Below are 17,636 nucleotides of genomic sequence, written 5' to 3' on the forward strand. Positions count from 1 at the left end.
ATGCATTGTGAGATGCAGTATTCTGTTCTCTGTGTACTGTTGTATTGCACATTTGGGCATATAATAGGTAATCCGGGTATTCTGTGCGTACTGTGAACAGTACACACACCGCATACTACTTTCTTTCTGAAGTAGTAGGTTGTATGCCATTCCAAACATACCTCTTTCTCCTTTCCCTGCTATATAGGTAGTGAATGGGCCTCACACTTTCTGTTTTTCTCTGTCCTTCAGCAGTCCCTCCACCGACCCCTCCTGCTGAAGATGTGGACCGACAGCGACGCAGGTTTAACATGCGCATGCTTGTTCCTGGACGTCCCGTTAAAGAGACTCCAGCCACACCTCCACCCGTCCCTGTAGAGCGGCCCACCTACAAGGAGAAGTTCATCCCACCTGAGCTCAGCATGTGGGATTACTTTGTGGCCAAAGTGAGACCGCGGCAACTAATTATTTACACTGATGAAAATCTCTTTTTTTAGTATTTATTCAGTTTATGAATCTATAAAGCATGTGTAAGAGTGTCTGATTGCTTTCTGTGTGTGTTTCCTCCAGCCTTTCCTTCCTCTCTCTGACAGCGGAGCGCTGTACGATTCAGATGAGAGTGGTGCAAGTGACGACGAGGATGATGATGACGCCTTCCTCTCTGACACACAGATGACCGAACACTCCGATCCAAACTCCTACAGGTGAGATTATAACACATCAAAATGAGAGTTAAGCAGGGTTGTAACTAGGAGAAGTAAAACTAAATAACTGAAATGGATTAACAAAACGCAGCAAAACACCAAATAAACAGTGGATTAAGAAATTAATGAAATATGACAATGTGTTAACGACAAAATTAATTGTAGGCTACTTCCACATTAATCCGGATACATTTGAAAAGGGGGTTTTCGTTTAAAAACGCTCTCCGTCCACACTAGCGTTTTCAGGCGTTTTCCGACGTTTCAGTGTGGATGAGAAACTTCTAAATTCACTTTACTGCGCATGCGTGAAACTTCACAAAAGCTCACTGAGATGATACAGATGGGAAAATAAATAATAATGTCATCGCACAATAACAGGATAATTTTATTTAGCAAAATATCTCACCATCACGGATGCGTCCAGGTCGCATTCAGTCACCATATGTTTGGTCTAAAACGCAACTGCTCTCCTGTTTTGCCGCAGGACAGCAAATGTGAGTAGACTACATTATCTGTCATCTTTGCAGTACTGTGCTATGAAGAATAGCACATATTAAGTAACATAGAAAGTAACATATTTTAGCAATAGTGTAAAAATGAATAACACATAACAGGCACAATACCAATAAACATGAATATCTATTGGTACTACATGGATCACAAACGGCGTTTTCAAATGTATCCACTTTGGAGAGCGTTTTCCAAACGATACGTTTTTGTTGACTTAAAGGGTTAGTTCACCCAAAAATGAAAATTAAGTCATTAATTACTCACCCCCATGCTGTTCCAACCCCGTAAGACCTTCGTGCATCTTCGGAACACAAATAAAGATATTTTTGATTGAATCTGAGAGCTGGATCAGTCCTAGATAGACTGCCTAAGGGACTGGCTCTTGACGGCCCATAAAGTCATTAAAGAAAAGGTTTAAATATTCCATGTGCCTACAGCGGCTCAATTATAAGTTTATCAAGCGACGAGACTACTTTTTGTGCGAAAAAAACATAAATAACGACTTTATTCCACTATTCCATTACTTCCTTAAGGGCGCATGCGCGAGAACTGAGACGAGGACGTTCTCATTCGACTACTTGTTACCGGCTGCTCACCGCTTAGGAGTTTTACCGCCCCAAATTAATGACTTAATTTTCATTTTTGGGTGAACTAACCCTTTAAAACGGCGTCTCAGTGTGGACGGAAGGCCAAAACGGAGAGAAAAATATACGTTTTCAAACGAAAACGTATTAGTGTGGACATGGCAGTAATCATACATGAAAATGTGTATCAGCATGTGTATATACTGTCAGTTAGTTGACTGAAGGATGATTGTGTGTTTTGTGTTTTTGCAGTTGGTGTCTGATCCGCTTAGTGATGGTCAAACTTGCCCTTAACAATGTCAAGACGTTCCTGCCCCTGACAGGACTGGACTTTACAGGTTCTTGAGAAGTAGAAACGTACTCTAACATGCAAATGGGCAGAAAGTAATTGAAATCATTAACTACTATTCCCTGCACCTCTCTTGTGTTGTCTTAGAGTTGCCAGTGACATCTCCGCTGGCCAATGCTGTGCTGAAGACACTGGAAAACTGGGAACAGATTCTTCTGGATAAGATTAACAAATTTGACGGCCCTCCACCAAACTACATCAACACCTACCCGACGGACCTGAGCGCAGGCGGCGGGCCTGCTATACTCCGACACAAAGCCATGCTAGAGCCAGAGAACACACCGTTCAAGTGAGTACTTGCGCTAAATGTCTCAAGTAAACAAAAGAATATTTAAATAATCATGTAAATGTGTGAATGTCGTCTTTTTTTCTCTTCAGGTCAAAGCACCATCTCTCCTTCCCTGCTCGCCGTCTGTGGCATTTCCTGGTCAAACAGGAGGTGCTTCAGGAGACTTTGATTCGATACATCTTCACTAAGAAAAGGAAGCAGAGTGAGGTAGGTCACTACACAACACAGGGGTGCGACCACACACTGATGAATAAATGAGGCGAATATTTGAAGTGGCAGGGCCAGTGATAGAGTGAGATGTACCAAAGCACTAAAGTGGCTTTAGCAACAAAGGAACTTTTTCATAGTTCCTAGAACTATTGGAGAAACTACCCGTATTTTGGCTTGTTTGCACCGAAGGAACTAGGACTGATTTTCCTTTTGGAGGAACTAGTTTAGTTCCTACTTAAGAGTAGGGTCTTAACCAGCACTATAGGGACTACCAGTGACGTTAGTGTACGCTTTTTTTTTTTTTTCAAGCAGTATAAACACAGATTATACCCTATTTACTCCAGAAACTAAATCTACGAACATGGAAAACAGTGATAGATGGGCCTCTTCACATTAGGAGAAGGTCATGCAACCAGGAAAATGTTCCTCAGGGAACCACCCTTACCCCTTTTCCACCAAAGCATTTTGAGAGCCGGTTCGGAGCCGGAGCCTATGCGCGAACCAGTTCTTTGTGTTTCGACAGCCAAAGAACCGGTTCTCGGCTGGGAAAACTGGTTCCAAAGCGGCACCAACTCTTTGCTGGACTTAAACCGTTATTTTACCACGTCATGCTTACGTCGGGGGCTGGGGTGGGTTTACTTGTGTTCTAAACATCTTTTCTGACCATCACAAAGCCAGGAGAAACATTTGCAGAAACACGATGGAGTCCGCCTTTGTAATTGTTTTGCTTGAAATTGGCGCAAGCGTTTCTATTTTTTAATTTTTTTTTTTTTAATTGAAGACATTATCCACAAGTTTCCTACGCCCCATGAGGCCTTGCGTCAAAAGTGGGCGCGACTTCCGGTTGGAAGTAAACAAAGCGCGATTTGACATGCTTGACACTCGTTCATTCAACAGTTGACAGTCATTCAAGTTATAGCGATCCAAACTAGCTAACGATGTGGGAACATAACCTCAACGAAATTCAAAAGGGTGAAATAACAGTACCTTTACCTCCGCAGTAGTTGATTGGGAGTATTATAATAACATTATTAATAATCAATACTCATCAAGGCATGGTGACAGACAGTTGTGTGAGCTGACAAACAATTAAAATAAAAAAAATACACACTTAGTCATTGTGCTTTGGAGTTTATTCAAAATTATAAATGAATGTGCTACTTGAATACATTAACTGGCACATTTGTATTCTGTCAACACAGGCTTTGATCCTGAGTTTAGCTGTAACAATAGTAGAGAACAGCCAATCACATGCTGATAGAGTTTATAGAATATTAAGAATTTAAACAAATGTACACAGGAAGATTCGTCGTCTTTTGGGAGGTGATGGAAACTACAGTCGTTGGCAGGATCAGAGACGGGCTCTGGCAGGATCACTCTGATTTCGTTTTCAGCTTATGTTCAAAACAATCCCGTTTAAGCCACTAAATTAGTTTAGTCCGGCTATACATACAACCGCGAACAGCACATGTTGTCCCTGAGCTCCGTAACGACATCTCTCATAAAGATTTGCGTCTTTAAATAGTAAAATAATTCTCCGAAAAACAGCTAGCCTCTTCGTTAACTAACACACAAAATACCATTGGAATGCTACTTCCGCCGCGTCACCGGAAGTTTCACCCACTTTATTTTTTACAGGAGCGCCCCTCGGAAACTTGTGGATAAGCAAAGAAGAAAACAGTCACAATATAGAACAAATAAATGGAACGAAAAAAAAGACATATAACTTATCAGAAAAGATTACATATCAAACGAAAAGATTTAATCAAATACTTACGTATTTCAATTGTTTTTAAAGCCTTCTTGGTACACGAGTTAGAGATAATCCCAAAGTAATGTTGTACTTGCAAGCGTTTCTAGCTAAGACGTATGGCGACGTACACAGTGACGTAATGACCTTATTCCCTGGGCGCCAAACAGGTTTTGAAGGGGTTCGCAAGTTGAACCAACTCCGAACCAACTTTGAACCAGCACCAGTTCCGAACCAGTTCTTTTTTGGTGGAAAAGGAGTACCTGGAACTTAGTTCCTAAAACTAAGTTCCCAGAACTACCCGGTGCGAAAGCCCCTTAAAGGGATAGTTCATTTACATATTGTCAATAGATCTTTAATCATCAATAGCACTTTGATGGACTTCCAAAGACATACAGCCAGTCACTCTCTTTATGAAGCTTGGAAGAGCCAAGATATTTGTTTTATATAACTCAGATGGTATTCGTCTGAAAGAAGAATTTCATATAAACCTAAGATGGCTTCAGGGTGAGTAAATCATGGGCTAATTTTCAATTCTGGGTGAACTACCCTTGAACCGTTTTTGGGTGAACTAGAATGTTGAGTGGAATAAGGTGGGTAATTCTTTTTCCGAAGGACATCCTGGGATTTTTAATGACCACAGAGAGTCAGGTTTAACATCCAATCCGAAGGACGGTGCTCTTTGAAAGTATAGTGTCCCCATCACTTTACTGGGGCGTTAGGACCCACACAGGTCACAGACCACTCACTTCACACCTCTTCTAGCAGACACCTAGTTTTCCCAGAAGGTCTCCCATCCAGGCACTGACCAGGCTCAGCCCTGCTTAGCTTCAGTGGACAGCCAGTCTTGGCTGTGGCATATCACCCTGTAGAATGAGGGTTAAATTCAACTGTTGCCAGAATTATGTAATATAGAGGGTGGGGCCTGCATAAAATCAATATATTTTTTAATCAAGATTAAAAATATAGAACTTTAGAAAGTAGCCATCTTATATGTTGAGGGTAAGTATGTACTGACAGAGACACTGGAAGGAATGTACATGTTATCTCAAGACCATCTCTCTCTGACGAAGCCCCCAATGAGATTCATTTTGCTCTTTATTATTTCATTTGTTTTTTCTCCATCTTGTCTGTCATTCGTGCATGTGTTTTTGTGCTGTTTCCCGTGTGTGTGTTGTGTATTGTGTAGTCTTTAGATGATCATGTGGACCACCTCATACAAAACGGCATTACTGGAGCTCGCAAAACCAGCAAGGTACTGAGACACAGAACGGGACTCGTCTCTCTGTGAAACCCTCTTAAAGCTTTAGGCTTCTGTCCTCTGTTAACCTGCTGTGACCTCACACACACACACACGTTCATCTCTTTCCTCACTCTCCCTAACTCGTCTGGCTCAGCACTGCTCTTCCTCACTAACCAACGACACTGAAAGTGGTTTATCAGACGGATTCTGCTTCAGACACCTTGTTTAGAAGATCAAGCAATAACAGCGATTAATTCATGTTTTGCCTTCTGTGGAGGTGTGTACATGGTCTCAACTGCATGTCAGCAAACATTCTGCTACTGCTGCTGTGTCTGGATGTGATTGGGAAAATATTATAACAGCAGAACAGACTAATGTGAGTGTGTGTTTATATATGCGTGTTTGTTATGTTACAGGTGGAGGCTGATATGGGTTACCCTGGAGGCAAAGCCAAAATCATCCATAAAGAATCTGACATCATCATGGCATTTGCCATTAACAAGGTTTGGAAATTTCTATATGGGTGAGTTTAGGGCAGATTTGGTGGTATGGTTATGTTTAATGGTGGGTTAAGGTGTAATTACAGAAATTACAGCTGTGCTTACATTCAGACATGCAGAAGTATAATGTAAAAAAAAACATGTATTTATAAGTGCATTATATCAAATTATTAATTTAAACGCATGTACAAAGGGAGACTGAAGGGGGACCGTCTTTTTTGTTTCCATCGTTGGAATAAATTACATTTTAAAATTTATTCAAATAGAAAACAGTTATTTTGTTAATTTGTAATATTATTTTGCAATATTAAAATGTACTGCATTTTGGCATGGTGAGCATAAGAGACTTCTTTTGAAAACATACATGTTTTAAACTTTTGACTGGTACTTAATGGGATGAAATGCGACTTATAAAATGATGTGACTTGTTTTTTTTTTTCTCCTCTCTCAACAATGCATTTTTTCATTGCTGCATGCTGAAACAAACTCTTTCAAAGGATCAATATAAAAATCGTGTTTTAACATCCCATTTAACTTGTGTTTGTGTTCTTTGTCTCAGGCTAACACTAATGAAATAGTTCTGGCGTCCACTCATGATGTCCAGGAAGTGGACGTGTCCACGCTGCTCGCAGCTCAGCCTTACACCTGGATCGGAGAAGAATTTGACAAGGAGTCTCGCAGGTTTGTCCCATGTCTGTGTTTGTTTGGAACATTCAGCTGACAGATTTGAAAGGATTGCCATGAGCGTCTTGTTTTCTCTGTATAGCTCTGATGATGTGGATTACCGCTCGTCTCACACCAACATCGCCCAGGCCAGCGCCGGTCCCTTTGCCCCCCAACAGATGGCAGCGTCCTCCTCCATGCCCTGGTTGGGCAGTGGGCAGACCAGCATGGGTGCCAGTGTGGTATGTTAGACTGTTTCCTGTCTGTAAATAAAGAAAGTTAACAAGTTGGAGAATGGAAAAGATCCCTTATTATATACATGTAGAACGTGCATGTTCCAAAGGCATTCTTCCCAACTATCTAAATCAATCTTTAAAGCCAATTTTATTTCCCAGGCCAGTCTAACCAGAAAAAATCTTACATCGAATCTAATGAAAATAACTATTACATGTCAACTCGATTTTTGATATAAAATAGCCGTGGAAACTGGCACACGTTAACAAACAAACACAATTCTGACAATTAAATATTTAAATACTTATTGGAATATTATTATGTCATGGCCAAGAAGTTTCATTGAGGATATTTTTATTAAATCTGTAAATAAGAGCATTTTAAGATTTAGAAAAATTTAAGTAGGCTGTATGTAGAATTTTGAAACCCTTGTCATTGCCGACGCTGGTGGCCGTTAAGTGAATCGACCGTGCTGAGAAAACTGCAATTAAGAAAGCATGATCATCATCATATGTTTGCATGAGCTCTGCAATTCACCGGCATCATGTCAACAGATGAGGTCATTACAATCAAACAGTTTAACTTTAAAGGATATTTTAGACTTTATAGACTAAAGATCTAGAATTAATACATTTTCTCTGCATTACACATTGACATTGTACAGAATGGCTCTTTGGGCATTATCCTGAATATCGTATTAAGCGTTCGTTTTATGCATCACAGAACGGAAAGAGGCTTTCGGGAGTGCACGTAAACGTCACATCCTTTTCATTTTCCCTGGAAAACCCAGTAGCACTTCGTTGCAGTACACAAGACCAGTACTCTACGTTCGTTTAAGACTGCTCTTATGGACATTTTCGAAAGAGAACTCGATACCGCGTCTTTTCTGTGGGTCGTGTGTGTGTTAATAGGCAAGATTTAGCGACTACTGCGTAATTGCGTTCAATATTTTTAAGGCTTTAAACTTTTTTTTGTCAGTGTTGCGACTGAACACCGGTAACACCGACTACCGTAGCAAGCCTATTAATTATTTATTTAATTAATTATTTCGGATTCATATCGAGTTTTTTGGGGGTTCGCGATGTTAGAATTTTTTTATCCGATTCCGACACATCTCTATCTGCAGCTGTGGTAACTAGTAGGGCTGGGTATTGACACAAATTTCACAATTCGATTCGATATCGATTCACAAGCTTGAAATTTGATTCGATTTCGATTCAATATTGATTATTTTTGATATCAGTTACAATAAATGGCAAATTTTCTTAAGGAAATCTAATATCTTAACTAATGCTGTAAACTATGGGAGTCTAGTTGTAGCCTACTAGGCTTCAATAGCATAATATGAAGGTAATAATGAACTGTTTTGTAGCTATACAAACACGTAAATTACACTTTTATTTATTTTTATAATAAGAAGATTATATGAAATATAAACATTTAAATGGTGGCTGTCATAAAAACTTGCCAGATTTATTCAAATATGCATTAAATATTGAAGAACATTAAGATTATAATGGATATGTAATATGATGTATATATTTAGCAAAATGCTCCTCTCTGCAGTTATTTTTTCTAGCTGACTAATGAGTTTATGTGGGTTTTCTGAGGTAAATATGACGATACATGACATTGATTACAAGCTGTTTAACTGACGTCTTTCCACGGTTGAAACGCTGATTGAGCGAATCAATGTGACATGATATGGATTTCGATAAGTTGTACTCTATCTTTTACCACACTTTCAGATGCTCATTCATGTTTATTTCGCGCTGTGACTGGTATTATTAAGCCAGAAGAGAGATCAGACGCTACAGCGCCAAAACGTTATTTATGTTTTTGAATTTCTAAAGAAAATGGCCGAAATTTGAAAATTGAGACTTTGTTTCATGTCAATAGTAACAAAGGACAAAGATTATTGCGATTTTTTGGATGCGCGCAGCCACGGTACAATGTTCCATTCATTCAAATGAAACAGGATGACTAATCGATTCTTGAGATTTAAGAATCGATATCGGTTCGTAAAAATGATAATCGATTAATATCGAGAAATCGATATTTATTACCCAGCTCTAGTAACTAGAGAAGAGCTGGCAACCCGAATGCTGCAACACTACTGAGTCCCTGATTGGTAGATCGGTGGAGGGTGACGCATCAGAACAAAACACAACTTGACAATATCAACATCAGTCAAGGGCTGCGACTTCACTTTTTAAATGGCAATATCCTGGCCGGACTACTGTTGTCAGTGATATATCAGTGACGTATCAGGGAAAATGTATGATTAATTGAAATACATTTCTTGCATACTGCTCCTTTAAGTAAAATTTGTGACATTTGTACATCTGTGGACATCTTTTGTACAGAAGGTCACATTTTCTTGCATGTACTGAAGCATAAGATGCTCTTCAAACGATTCTCATGCTGGAGAACATGATCCTCTTGTTTATGCGGTTTCGAAACTGCAAACCAAATGCTCAAATAAATTCATGTTCTTTTTTTTTCAATTGAACTTTTCATTCAAGTAGTTAAGCAGCAAAGAATATTATTTGTAATGTAAAAGTTTGTATTTTATTAGAAAAACAAACATGTTTCCTAGTCGTCTCATATTTTGGGCCCGCTGTGCATACGCGCACACTGAAGCAGGTTCATGCCGGTCACGTTCCCACAGAGCTCCAACCACAGATGAAGAGCGGCTACTGAGTGTTTTCTTTTGGCTGTTATCAGCAGTTCTGCTGATACAAACAATGAGTCGTGGTCTCAACAGAGCTCTTGATGAGTCTGTATTGAGCTGATAAGAGCGTTTGGAGGTAGTGGAGTAAACCGTCCGAGCGGCCCAAGGTACAGACCTGCGTCATCAGCCCACAATCTGTTCTCATTCGCAGTTGATAAAGATGACACAATCAACATGGGGAAACTACTTTCAAATTGTAGTAGCCAGCCCTACATGCTACTGATCAATTCAAGGATTTAAACAATTATCAGAATCGAATGCATTATCATTTTAAATGTGTTATTCATACAAACTATTAACAACGATCTAACACAAAAACAGTCCCTTGAATGCCTTGCACAAAGAGTACTGACACTGTCATTATTTATGTCATTAGCTAAATAAGACTATATAGTATTGTGAATTGTACTGTAAAAAATGAATGAATTGTGTTTTGTGTGTTTGAGAGAATCTCTGGTGTGTTTAACTGTGCGTGTAATTTCTGTCAGATCATGAAGAGGAACCTGAATAACGTGAAGAGAATGACGTCTCATCCCATCTATCAGTACTGTTAGTGTCTCTTATTTCACACACAAACACTGTAGGGTTTTGATGAAACTCCAGTTGACTTCTCTGTGATGTTTGCAGATATGACGGGAGCTCAGGACGGCAGTGTGAGGATGTTTGAGTGGAACCGTCCACAGCAGCTGATCTGCTTCAGACAGGCCGGAAACGCTCGGGTCACACGCCTCTATTTCAACTCACAGGGCAACAAGGTATTGAAGCTGCCATTATAAGGCTGAACGATTTTGGAAAATAACCTAATTCCGCTTTTTTTTTTTTTTACCAATGTTGCGATTTAATTATTATTTAATTAAATAATTGATTAATAAAATAATACAAATAAAATAATAAATAATTATTTTATTATTTAATTAAGTTGGCTTGAGAAAGCCAACTTACTGAAATCCTATTTAAACTTATTATTATTCTTCTTCTTATTTTTCTTACCCAAAATATTCTGACTGCTACTCCTCCTAGAGCTTTAACTCTACAAACTCCAAACTCGGGTCAGACCTTCAGACTGTTCTGACTCGAGTTGCTATATCTTTTTAGACTGATTCGACTTTCAGATTTCTTAAAAATTAATATTAAAAATCATAAAAATCCCATTGACTTTCATTGCAGCATGGTCAAAATGAGCCAAGACTACGGTGGCCCAATAGCGTACAACAAAAACTCAAATCTAAATTCCCTGAAGCCCTAGACTCAATTAAACTACCATTCTATATGTACTAATGATCTATCTATCTATCTATCTATCTATCTATCTATCTATCTATCTATCTATCTATCTATCTATCTATCTATCTATCTATCTACCTAATCTTTCTTTCTTTCTTTCTAACTAATCTATCCATCTTTCTTTCTAACAAATCTATCCATCTTTCTTTCTAACTAATCTTTCGTTCTTTCTTTCTACCTAACTAATCTATCCATCTTTCTTTCTAACTAATCTATCCATCTTTCTTTCTAACTAATCTATCCATCTTTCTTTCTTTCTAACAAATCTATCCATCTTTCTTTCTAACAAATCTATCCATCTTTCTTTCTAACTAATCTATCGTTCTTTCTTTCTAACTAATCTATCCATCTTTCTTTCTAACTAATCTATCGTTCTTTCTTTCTAACAAATCTATCCATCTTTCTTTCTAACTAATCTATCCATCTTTCTTTCTACCTAACTAATCTATCCATCTTTCTTTCTACCTAACTAATCTATCCATCTTTCTTTCTTTCTAACAAATCTATCCATCTTTCTTTCTACCTAACTAATCTATCCATCTTTCTTTCTACCTAACTAATCTATCCATCTTTCTTTCTTTCTAACAAATCTATTCATCTTTCTTTCTAACAAATCTATCCATCTTTCTTTCTAACTAATCTATCGTTCTTTCTTTCTAACTAATCTATCCATCTTTCTTTCTTTCTAACTAATCTATCCATCTTTCTTTCTACCTAACTAATCTATCCATCTTTCTTTCTACCTAACTAATCTATCCATCTTTCTTTCTTTCTAACAAATCTATTCATCTTTCTTTCTAACAAATCTATCCATCTTTCTTTCTAACTAATCTATCGTTCTTTCTTTCTAACTAATCTATCCATCTTTCTTTCTAACTAATCTATCGTTCTTTCTTTTTAACAAATCTATCCATCTTTCTTTCTACCTAATCTATCATTCTTTCTTTCTACCTAATCTTTCTTTCTTTCTAACTAATCTATCCATCTTTCTTTCTAACAAATCTATCTATCTTTCTTTCTAACTAATCTATCCATCTTTCTTTCTAACAAATCTATCCATCTTTCTTTCTAACTAATCTATCATTCTTTTTTTCTAACTAATCTATCGATCTTTCTTTCTAACTAATCTATCCATCTTTCTTTCTAACAAATCTATCAATCTTTCTTTCTAACAAACCTATCCATCTTTCTTTCTAACAAATCTATCCATCTTTCTTTCTAACTAATCTATCGTTCTTTCTTTCTACCTAACTAATCTATCCATCTTTCTTTCTAACAAATCTATCCATCTTTCTTTCTAACTAATCTATCGTTCTTTCTTTCTAACTAATCTATCCATCTTTCTTTCTAACTAATCTATCGTTCTTTCTTTCTAACAAATCTATCCATCTTTCTTTCTAACTAATCTATCCATCTTTCTTTCTAACTAATCTATCCATCTTTCTTTCTAACTAATCTATCGTTCTTTCTTTCTAACTAATCTATCCATCGTTCTTTCTACCTAATCTTTCTTTCTTTCTAACAAATCTATCCATCTTTCTTTCTACCTAATCTATCCATCTTTATTTCTACCTAACTAATCTATCCATTTTTCTTTCTAACTAATCTATCCATCTTTCTTTCTAACAAATCTATCCATCTTTCTTTCTACATAATCTATCCATCTTTCTTTCTACCTAACTAATCTATCCATTTTTCTTTCTAACTAATCTATCCATCTTTCTTTCTAACAAATCTATCCATCTTTCTTTCTACCTAATCTATCCATCTTTCTTTCTACCTAATCTATCCATCTTTCTTTCTACCTAACTAATCTATCCATCTTTCTTTCTAACTAATCTATCCATCTTTCTTTCTAACAAATCTATCCATCTTTCTTTCTAGCAAATCTATCCATCTTTTTTTCTAACTAATCTATCCATCTTTCTTTCTAACAAATCTATCCATCTTTCTTTCTAACTATTCTTTTTTTCACTTTCTTTCTTTCTTTCTTTCTTTCTTTTTTCTTTCTTTCTAACAATTCTATCTTTCTTTCTTTCTTTCTTTCTTTCTTTCTAACAATTCCATCTTTCTTTCTTTCTTTCTTTCTTTCTTGCTTTCTTGCTTTATGCTAATCATGTTAGCTTCTTGCTAAAAACATGCTAGCATGATGCTAGCTACATGCTAATCATGCAAGCTTCTTGCGAAAACATGCTAGCATGATGCTAGCAACATGCCAATCATGCTAGCATGATGCTAGCAACATGCCAATCATGCTAGCATGATGCTAGCTACATGCTAATCATGCTAGCTTCTTGCTAAAAACATGCTAACATGATGCTAGCAACATGCTAATCATGCTAGCATGATGCTGGCAACATGTTAATCATGCTAGCATGATGCTAGCTACATGCTAATCATGCTAGCTTCTTGCTAAAAACATGCTAGCATGATGCTAGCTACATGCTAATAATGCTAGCATGATGATAGCTACATGCTAATCATGCTAGCTTCTTGCTAAAAACATGCTAGCATGATGTTAGCTACATGCTAATCATGCTAGCTTCTTGCTAAAAACATGCTAGCATGATGCTAGCTACATGCTAATCATGCTAGCATGATGATAGCTACATGCTAATCATGCTAGCTTCTTGCTAGCAACATGCTAATCATGCTAGCTTCTTGCTAAAAACATGCTAGCATGATGCTAGCTACATGCTAATCATGCTAGCTTCTTGCTAAAAACATGCTAGCATGATGCTAGCTACATGCTAATCATGTTAGCTTCTTGCTAAAAACATGCTAGCATGATGCTAGCAACATGCTAATCATGCTAGCATGATGCTAGCTACATGCTAATCATGCTAGCATGATGCTAGCTACATGCTAATCATGCTAGCTTCTTGCTAAAAACATGCTAGCATGATGTTAGCTACATGCTAATCATGCTAGCTTCTTGCTAAAAACATGCTAGCATGATGCTAGCAACATGCTAATCATGCTAGCATGATGCTAGCTACATGCTAATCATGCTAGCATGATGCTAGCTACATGCTAATCATGCTAGCATGATGCTAGCTACATGCTAATCATGCTAGCATGATGTTAAAAACATGCTAGCATGATGCTAGCATAATGCTAATCATGCTAACATGATGCTAGCTACATGCTAATCATGTTAGCATGATGCTAAAAACATGCTAGCTTCTTGCTAGCAACATGCTAATCATGATAGCATGATGCTAATCATGCTAGCATGATGCTAGCTACATGCTAATCATGCTAGCTTCTTGCTAAAAACATGCTAGCATGATGCTAGCTACATGCTAATCATGCTAGCTTCTTGCTGAAAACATGCTAGCATGATGCTAGCAACATGCTAATCGTGTTATTATTATGCTAGCTACATGTTAATCATGCTAGCATGATGCTAGCTACATGTTAATCATGCTAGCATGATGCTAGTTACATTTTAATCATGCTAGCTTCTTGCCAATAACATCTATCTATCGATCTATCGATCTATCGATCTATCTATCTATCTATCTATCTATCTATCTATCTATCTATCTATCTATCTATCTATCGATCTATCTATCTTTCTAACTAATCTATCCATCTTTCTTTCTTTCTTTCTTTCTAATTCCATCTTTTTCCAACTTAATTCAAACTTCAAGATTCTTCAAACGCTCTGGTCCGGCTTTCTCAAGCCAACTTAAAGTTTGTGTCATCAAACTTTTTTTTCTAGTTATTTTTTAAGCTCTTTATCTTCTGGATTATTCAACAAAGACAAGCAATGACACATTGTATATTTGGGGTGGGAATCTTTTGGGAGCTCACGATCTGATTCCAAAATTATTCTTCTACTTTTTCTTTTTTCTTTTTAAATAATCATATTAATAAAACTTAATCTTTTTTGAAATTTAATTACATGTAATTATAAGGACTTTTTAAAATAATTACACAATAAAACAATTTATTAAAACAATTGCATGTTAAGAATTTTAAATATACTGTATAAACTAATGATACAATTTATTGATAACCAATAATAAATGTAATACATTTAAATGCTTATTTTACACAGTATTTATTGAAAATGCACAGCAAAAATATTGCCCTGGTAACTGTTACTTAGGTGTTGTATAATCATTTCCAGGCTAATTTATGTACTATTTTTTTCGTTGAATAAAGTGAGTATAGCCCCTATCACACAGAGATTCCGGAAAATACACGGATAATGTGACCCGGCATTTGTCCCGGGATTATTTGATTTTGGTTCATTCACACTGCGTTCACACACATCCCGTAAAGATCCCGGAAAGACACGTGACGTCAGGATGAGACGTGTAACGTATGCGTCAAAAACATGAAGCTGAGTGGTTTTTAAAATGCCAGTTGTGGTTTATTTTAGAAGCTGCATTTCAGAGGGTGCAGTCCACATAAAGTACAAAAAAAGCTTAAAAAAAAAAAAACTTGCTAAAAAAGATGACACTAAACAATGCCTAGTGTCACATCCACAAAAATATCAGCATGTCTCACCTCAGACATGTTCTAGCATTTGCACAGTATACACAGGATTGCAACATTATTCCCCAAACCTGCTCAACAATGGTTTAAATGCACAAGTTTCCCACCAAACACTAGTGGGACAAACCATTGTCGCGGGGTGGAACCTTTCCCCTGGCACATAAATAATATAACTAATGTTCAAGAACTTTCTGACTTGCAATAATTATAATACAAACATGCATAACGTACAAGCACAAACTCAAATATTTAACACCTCATAACACTCATGTCTCTCTCCATCTTGAAAAATGGTACGTTCTGGCTATGTAATGGTACACTGGTTCAGACAGGTAAGATCTAGCATGTGCTATAATTTACACAACAAAGAAATAATTTAGGTATCAGTCAAAACATTAACACGTTGAACACTTGAGGTTGACATCGTCAACATAGAATACACAATAAACTATTCCTGCGATCAGTGCACCAAGTCAATTCAAAATAGCACTAGGCTGGTACTCTAGTGATGATGTCGTTGACCTGGTTCATCACAGCGGTGTTATGTAATGAGAGAGAAAGGCGTCCTGTTGTTCCTTCTGTACTGCATTTGAATCCTTATGCAATACGCAGCTTAAAATATTGTCTGCACCCTTAAATGCCTCTATTCTGTCTGTCTGCAGTGTGGTGTTGCAGATGGTGAGGGGTTTTTGAGCCTCTGGCAAGTCAATCAGACCTCCGCAAACCCCAAACCGTATTTGGTAAGAGCCTTGTCTTTGTATCACACACGTCTTCTATTACTGACAGTCTCTAGCATCTAATGTCTGCCTTCACTGTTTTAAATAGTTACCTTGTAAATGTCTAGAATCAGTTTATTTTATAAATGTCTATATTTTATACTGAGGCATACACATATTGTGACATTAAGATCACACTTAATAGTTTCTTTAAATTAGATAATTTATAATATCAAAGCATGTGTCATCTGCAAACAAATGATAGTAGAACTTTTCCTGAAACTAAGTTTACCATTAAATTGTCATTGGTTTGATTAGTTTATTAGTAAAGTAATAATCATCTCTTGTGTGTCTCAGAGCTGGCAGTGCCACAGTAAAAACTGCTGTGATTTTGCCTTCATTACATCCTCCAGTCTGATCGCCACAGCGGGACAGTCCAACGATGGCAGGTCAGTTAAATGATTTATCGTAATGTCATATTGAAAGAGACTGTAAATAATAGAAATGTATATAAATAGACTATATTACGTTTTAAGGAAATGTTTCCCTTTCTCCACAGAAATGTTTGTTTATGGGACACTCTGATCTCTCCAAGTAACTCTATGATACACGGTGAGTTCACAGACTTTTGGGGGGAGATTTAAAAAAAAAAAATGAATAAGTGTTTTTTTTTTGTTTTTTGTTTTTTTTTTATTCTGTTTAATTGTTTATATATATATATATATATATATATATATATATATATTAGGGCTGTGTAAAGATTAATTGCAATTAATCACATCCAAAATAAAAATTTGTGTTTATATAATTATTTTGCATATATAAATACATATGCATGAATGTATATATTTAAGAATTATTTGTAAATACTGAAAAAAAAATGTATGTGTATATATATATATATATATATATATATATATATATATACATACATAATCTATAATATATAAATATAAATATATAAATAAATATATAAATGTGTGTATTTATATATACAAAAGAATTATACAAAGCACTCACAAATATATTATGTAAACACAAACTTGCGGCGATTCATCCAAAATAAAAGCAATTCGCAATTAATCTTTGCACAATAGTGTGTGTGTATATATATATATATATATATATATATATATATATATATATAGTTGGAATCAGTATGCAAAAAATTCTGGATGGTATTTGTAATTTGGTTCCACAATTAAACGGTATTTAATTCAACAAAACTCTTGTGGTTTCTCTCTGGGCAGCACTAAGAACTGATTATTGCCTTTCTTTTTGCACATTAATACCATATCAGCAAAATCAAATATCGATCAACCTCTAATTTGTATGTATTGATTTAATAGTACATAAAGCAATTTCAATAAATGTTGAA

General features: G+C 36.5%; 1 protein-coding gene across 6 annotated transcripts in view; it reads left to right on the plus strand.

The window, feature by feature from the left end:
- dmxl2 (Dmx like 2) overlaps window positions 1-17,636 on the plus strand; it is a 91,271-nt gene that overhangs the window by 67,369 nt on the left and 6,266 nt on the right. For 4 of the 6 annotated variants that reach the window (XM_039681919.2, XM_039681921.2, XM_039681920.2 and 1 more), the window contains 14 exons: window positions 232-425; window positions 550-683; window positions 2,030-2,115; window positions 2,214-2,415; window positions 2,505-2,622; window positions 5,565-5,630; window positions 6,035-6,121; window positions 6,678-6,799; window positions 6,885-7,023; window positions 10,238-10,298; window positions 10,377-10,504; window positions 16,205-16,282; window positions 16,616-16,707; window positions 16,818-16,870. In XM_039681919.2, the coding sequence (XP_039537853.2) occupies window positions 232-425; window positions 550-683; window positions 2,030-2,115; window positions 2,214-2,415; window positions 2,505-2,622; window positions 5,565-5,630; window positions 6,035-6,121; window positions 6,678-6,799; window positions 6,885-7,023; window positions 10,238-10,298; window positions 10,377-10,504; window positions 16,205-16,282; window positions 16,616-16,707; window positions 16,818-16,870 (1,560 nt within the window). The remainder of the gene's footprint in view (window positions 1-231; window positions 426-549; window positions 684-2,029; window positions 2,116-2,213; window positions 2,416-2,504; window positions 2,623-5,564; window positions 5,631-6,034; window positions 6,122-6,677; window positions 6,800-6,884; window positions 7,024-10,237; window positions 10,299-10,376; window positions 10,505-16,204; window positions 16,283-16,615; window positions 16,708-16,817; window positions 16,871-17,636) is intronic. The other 2 variants (XM_039681922.2, XM_089135378.1) reach the window with 1 other exon arrangement.

The sequence above is a fragment of the Pimephales promelas genome, chromosome 10, assembly GCF_988280905.1.
Source record: "Pimephales promelas chromosome 10, fPimPro1.hap1.1, whole genome shotgun sequence".
Lineage (NCBI taxonomy): Eukaryota > Metazoa > Chordata > Actinopteri > Cypriniformes > Leuciscidae > Pimephales > Pimephales promelas.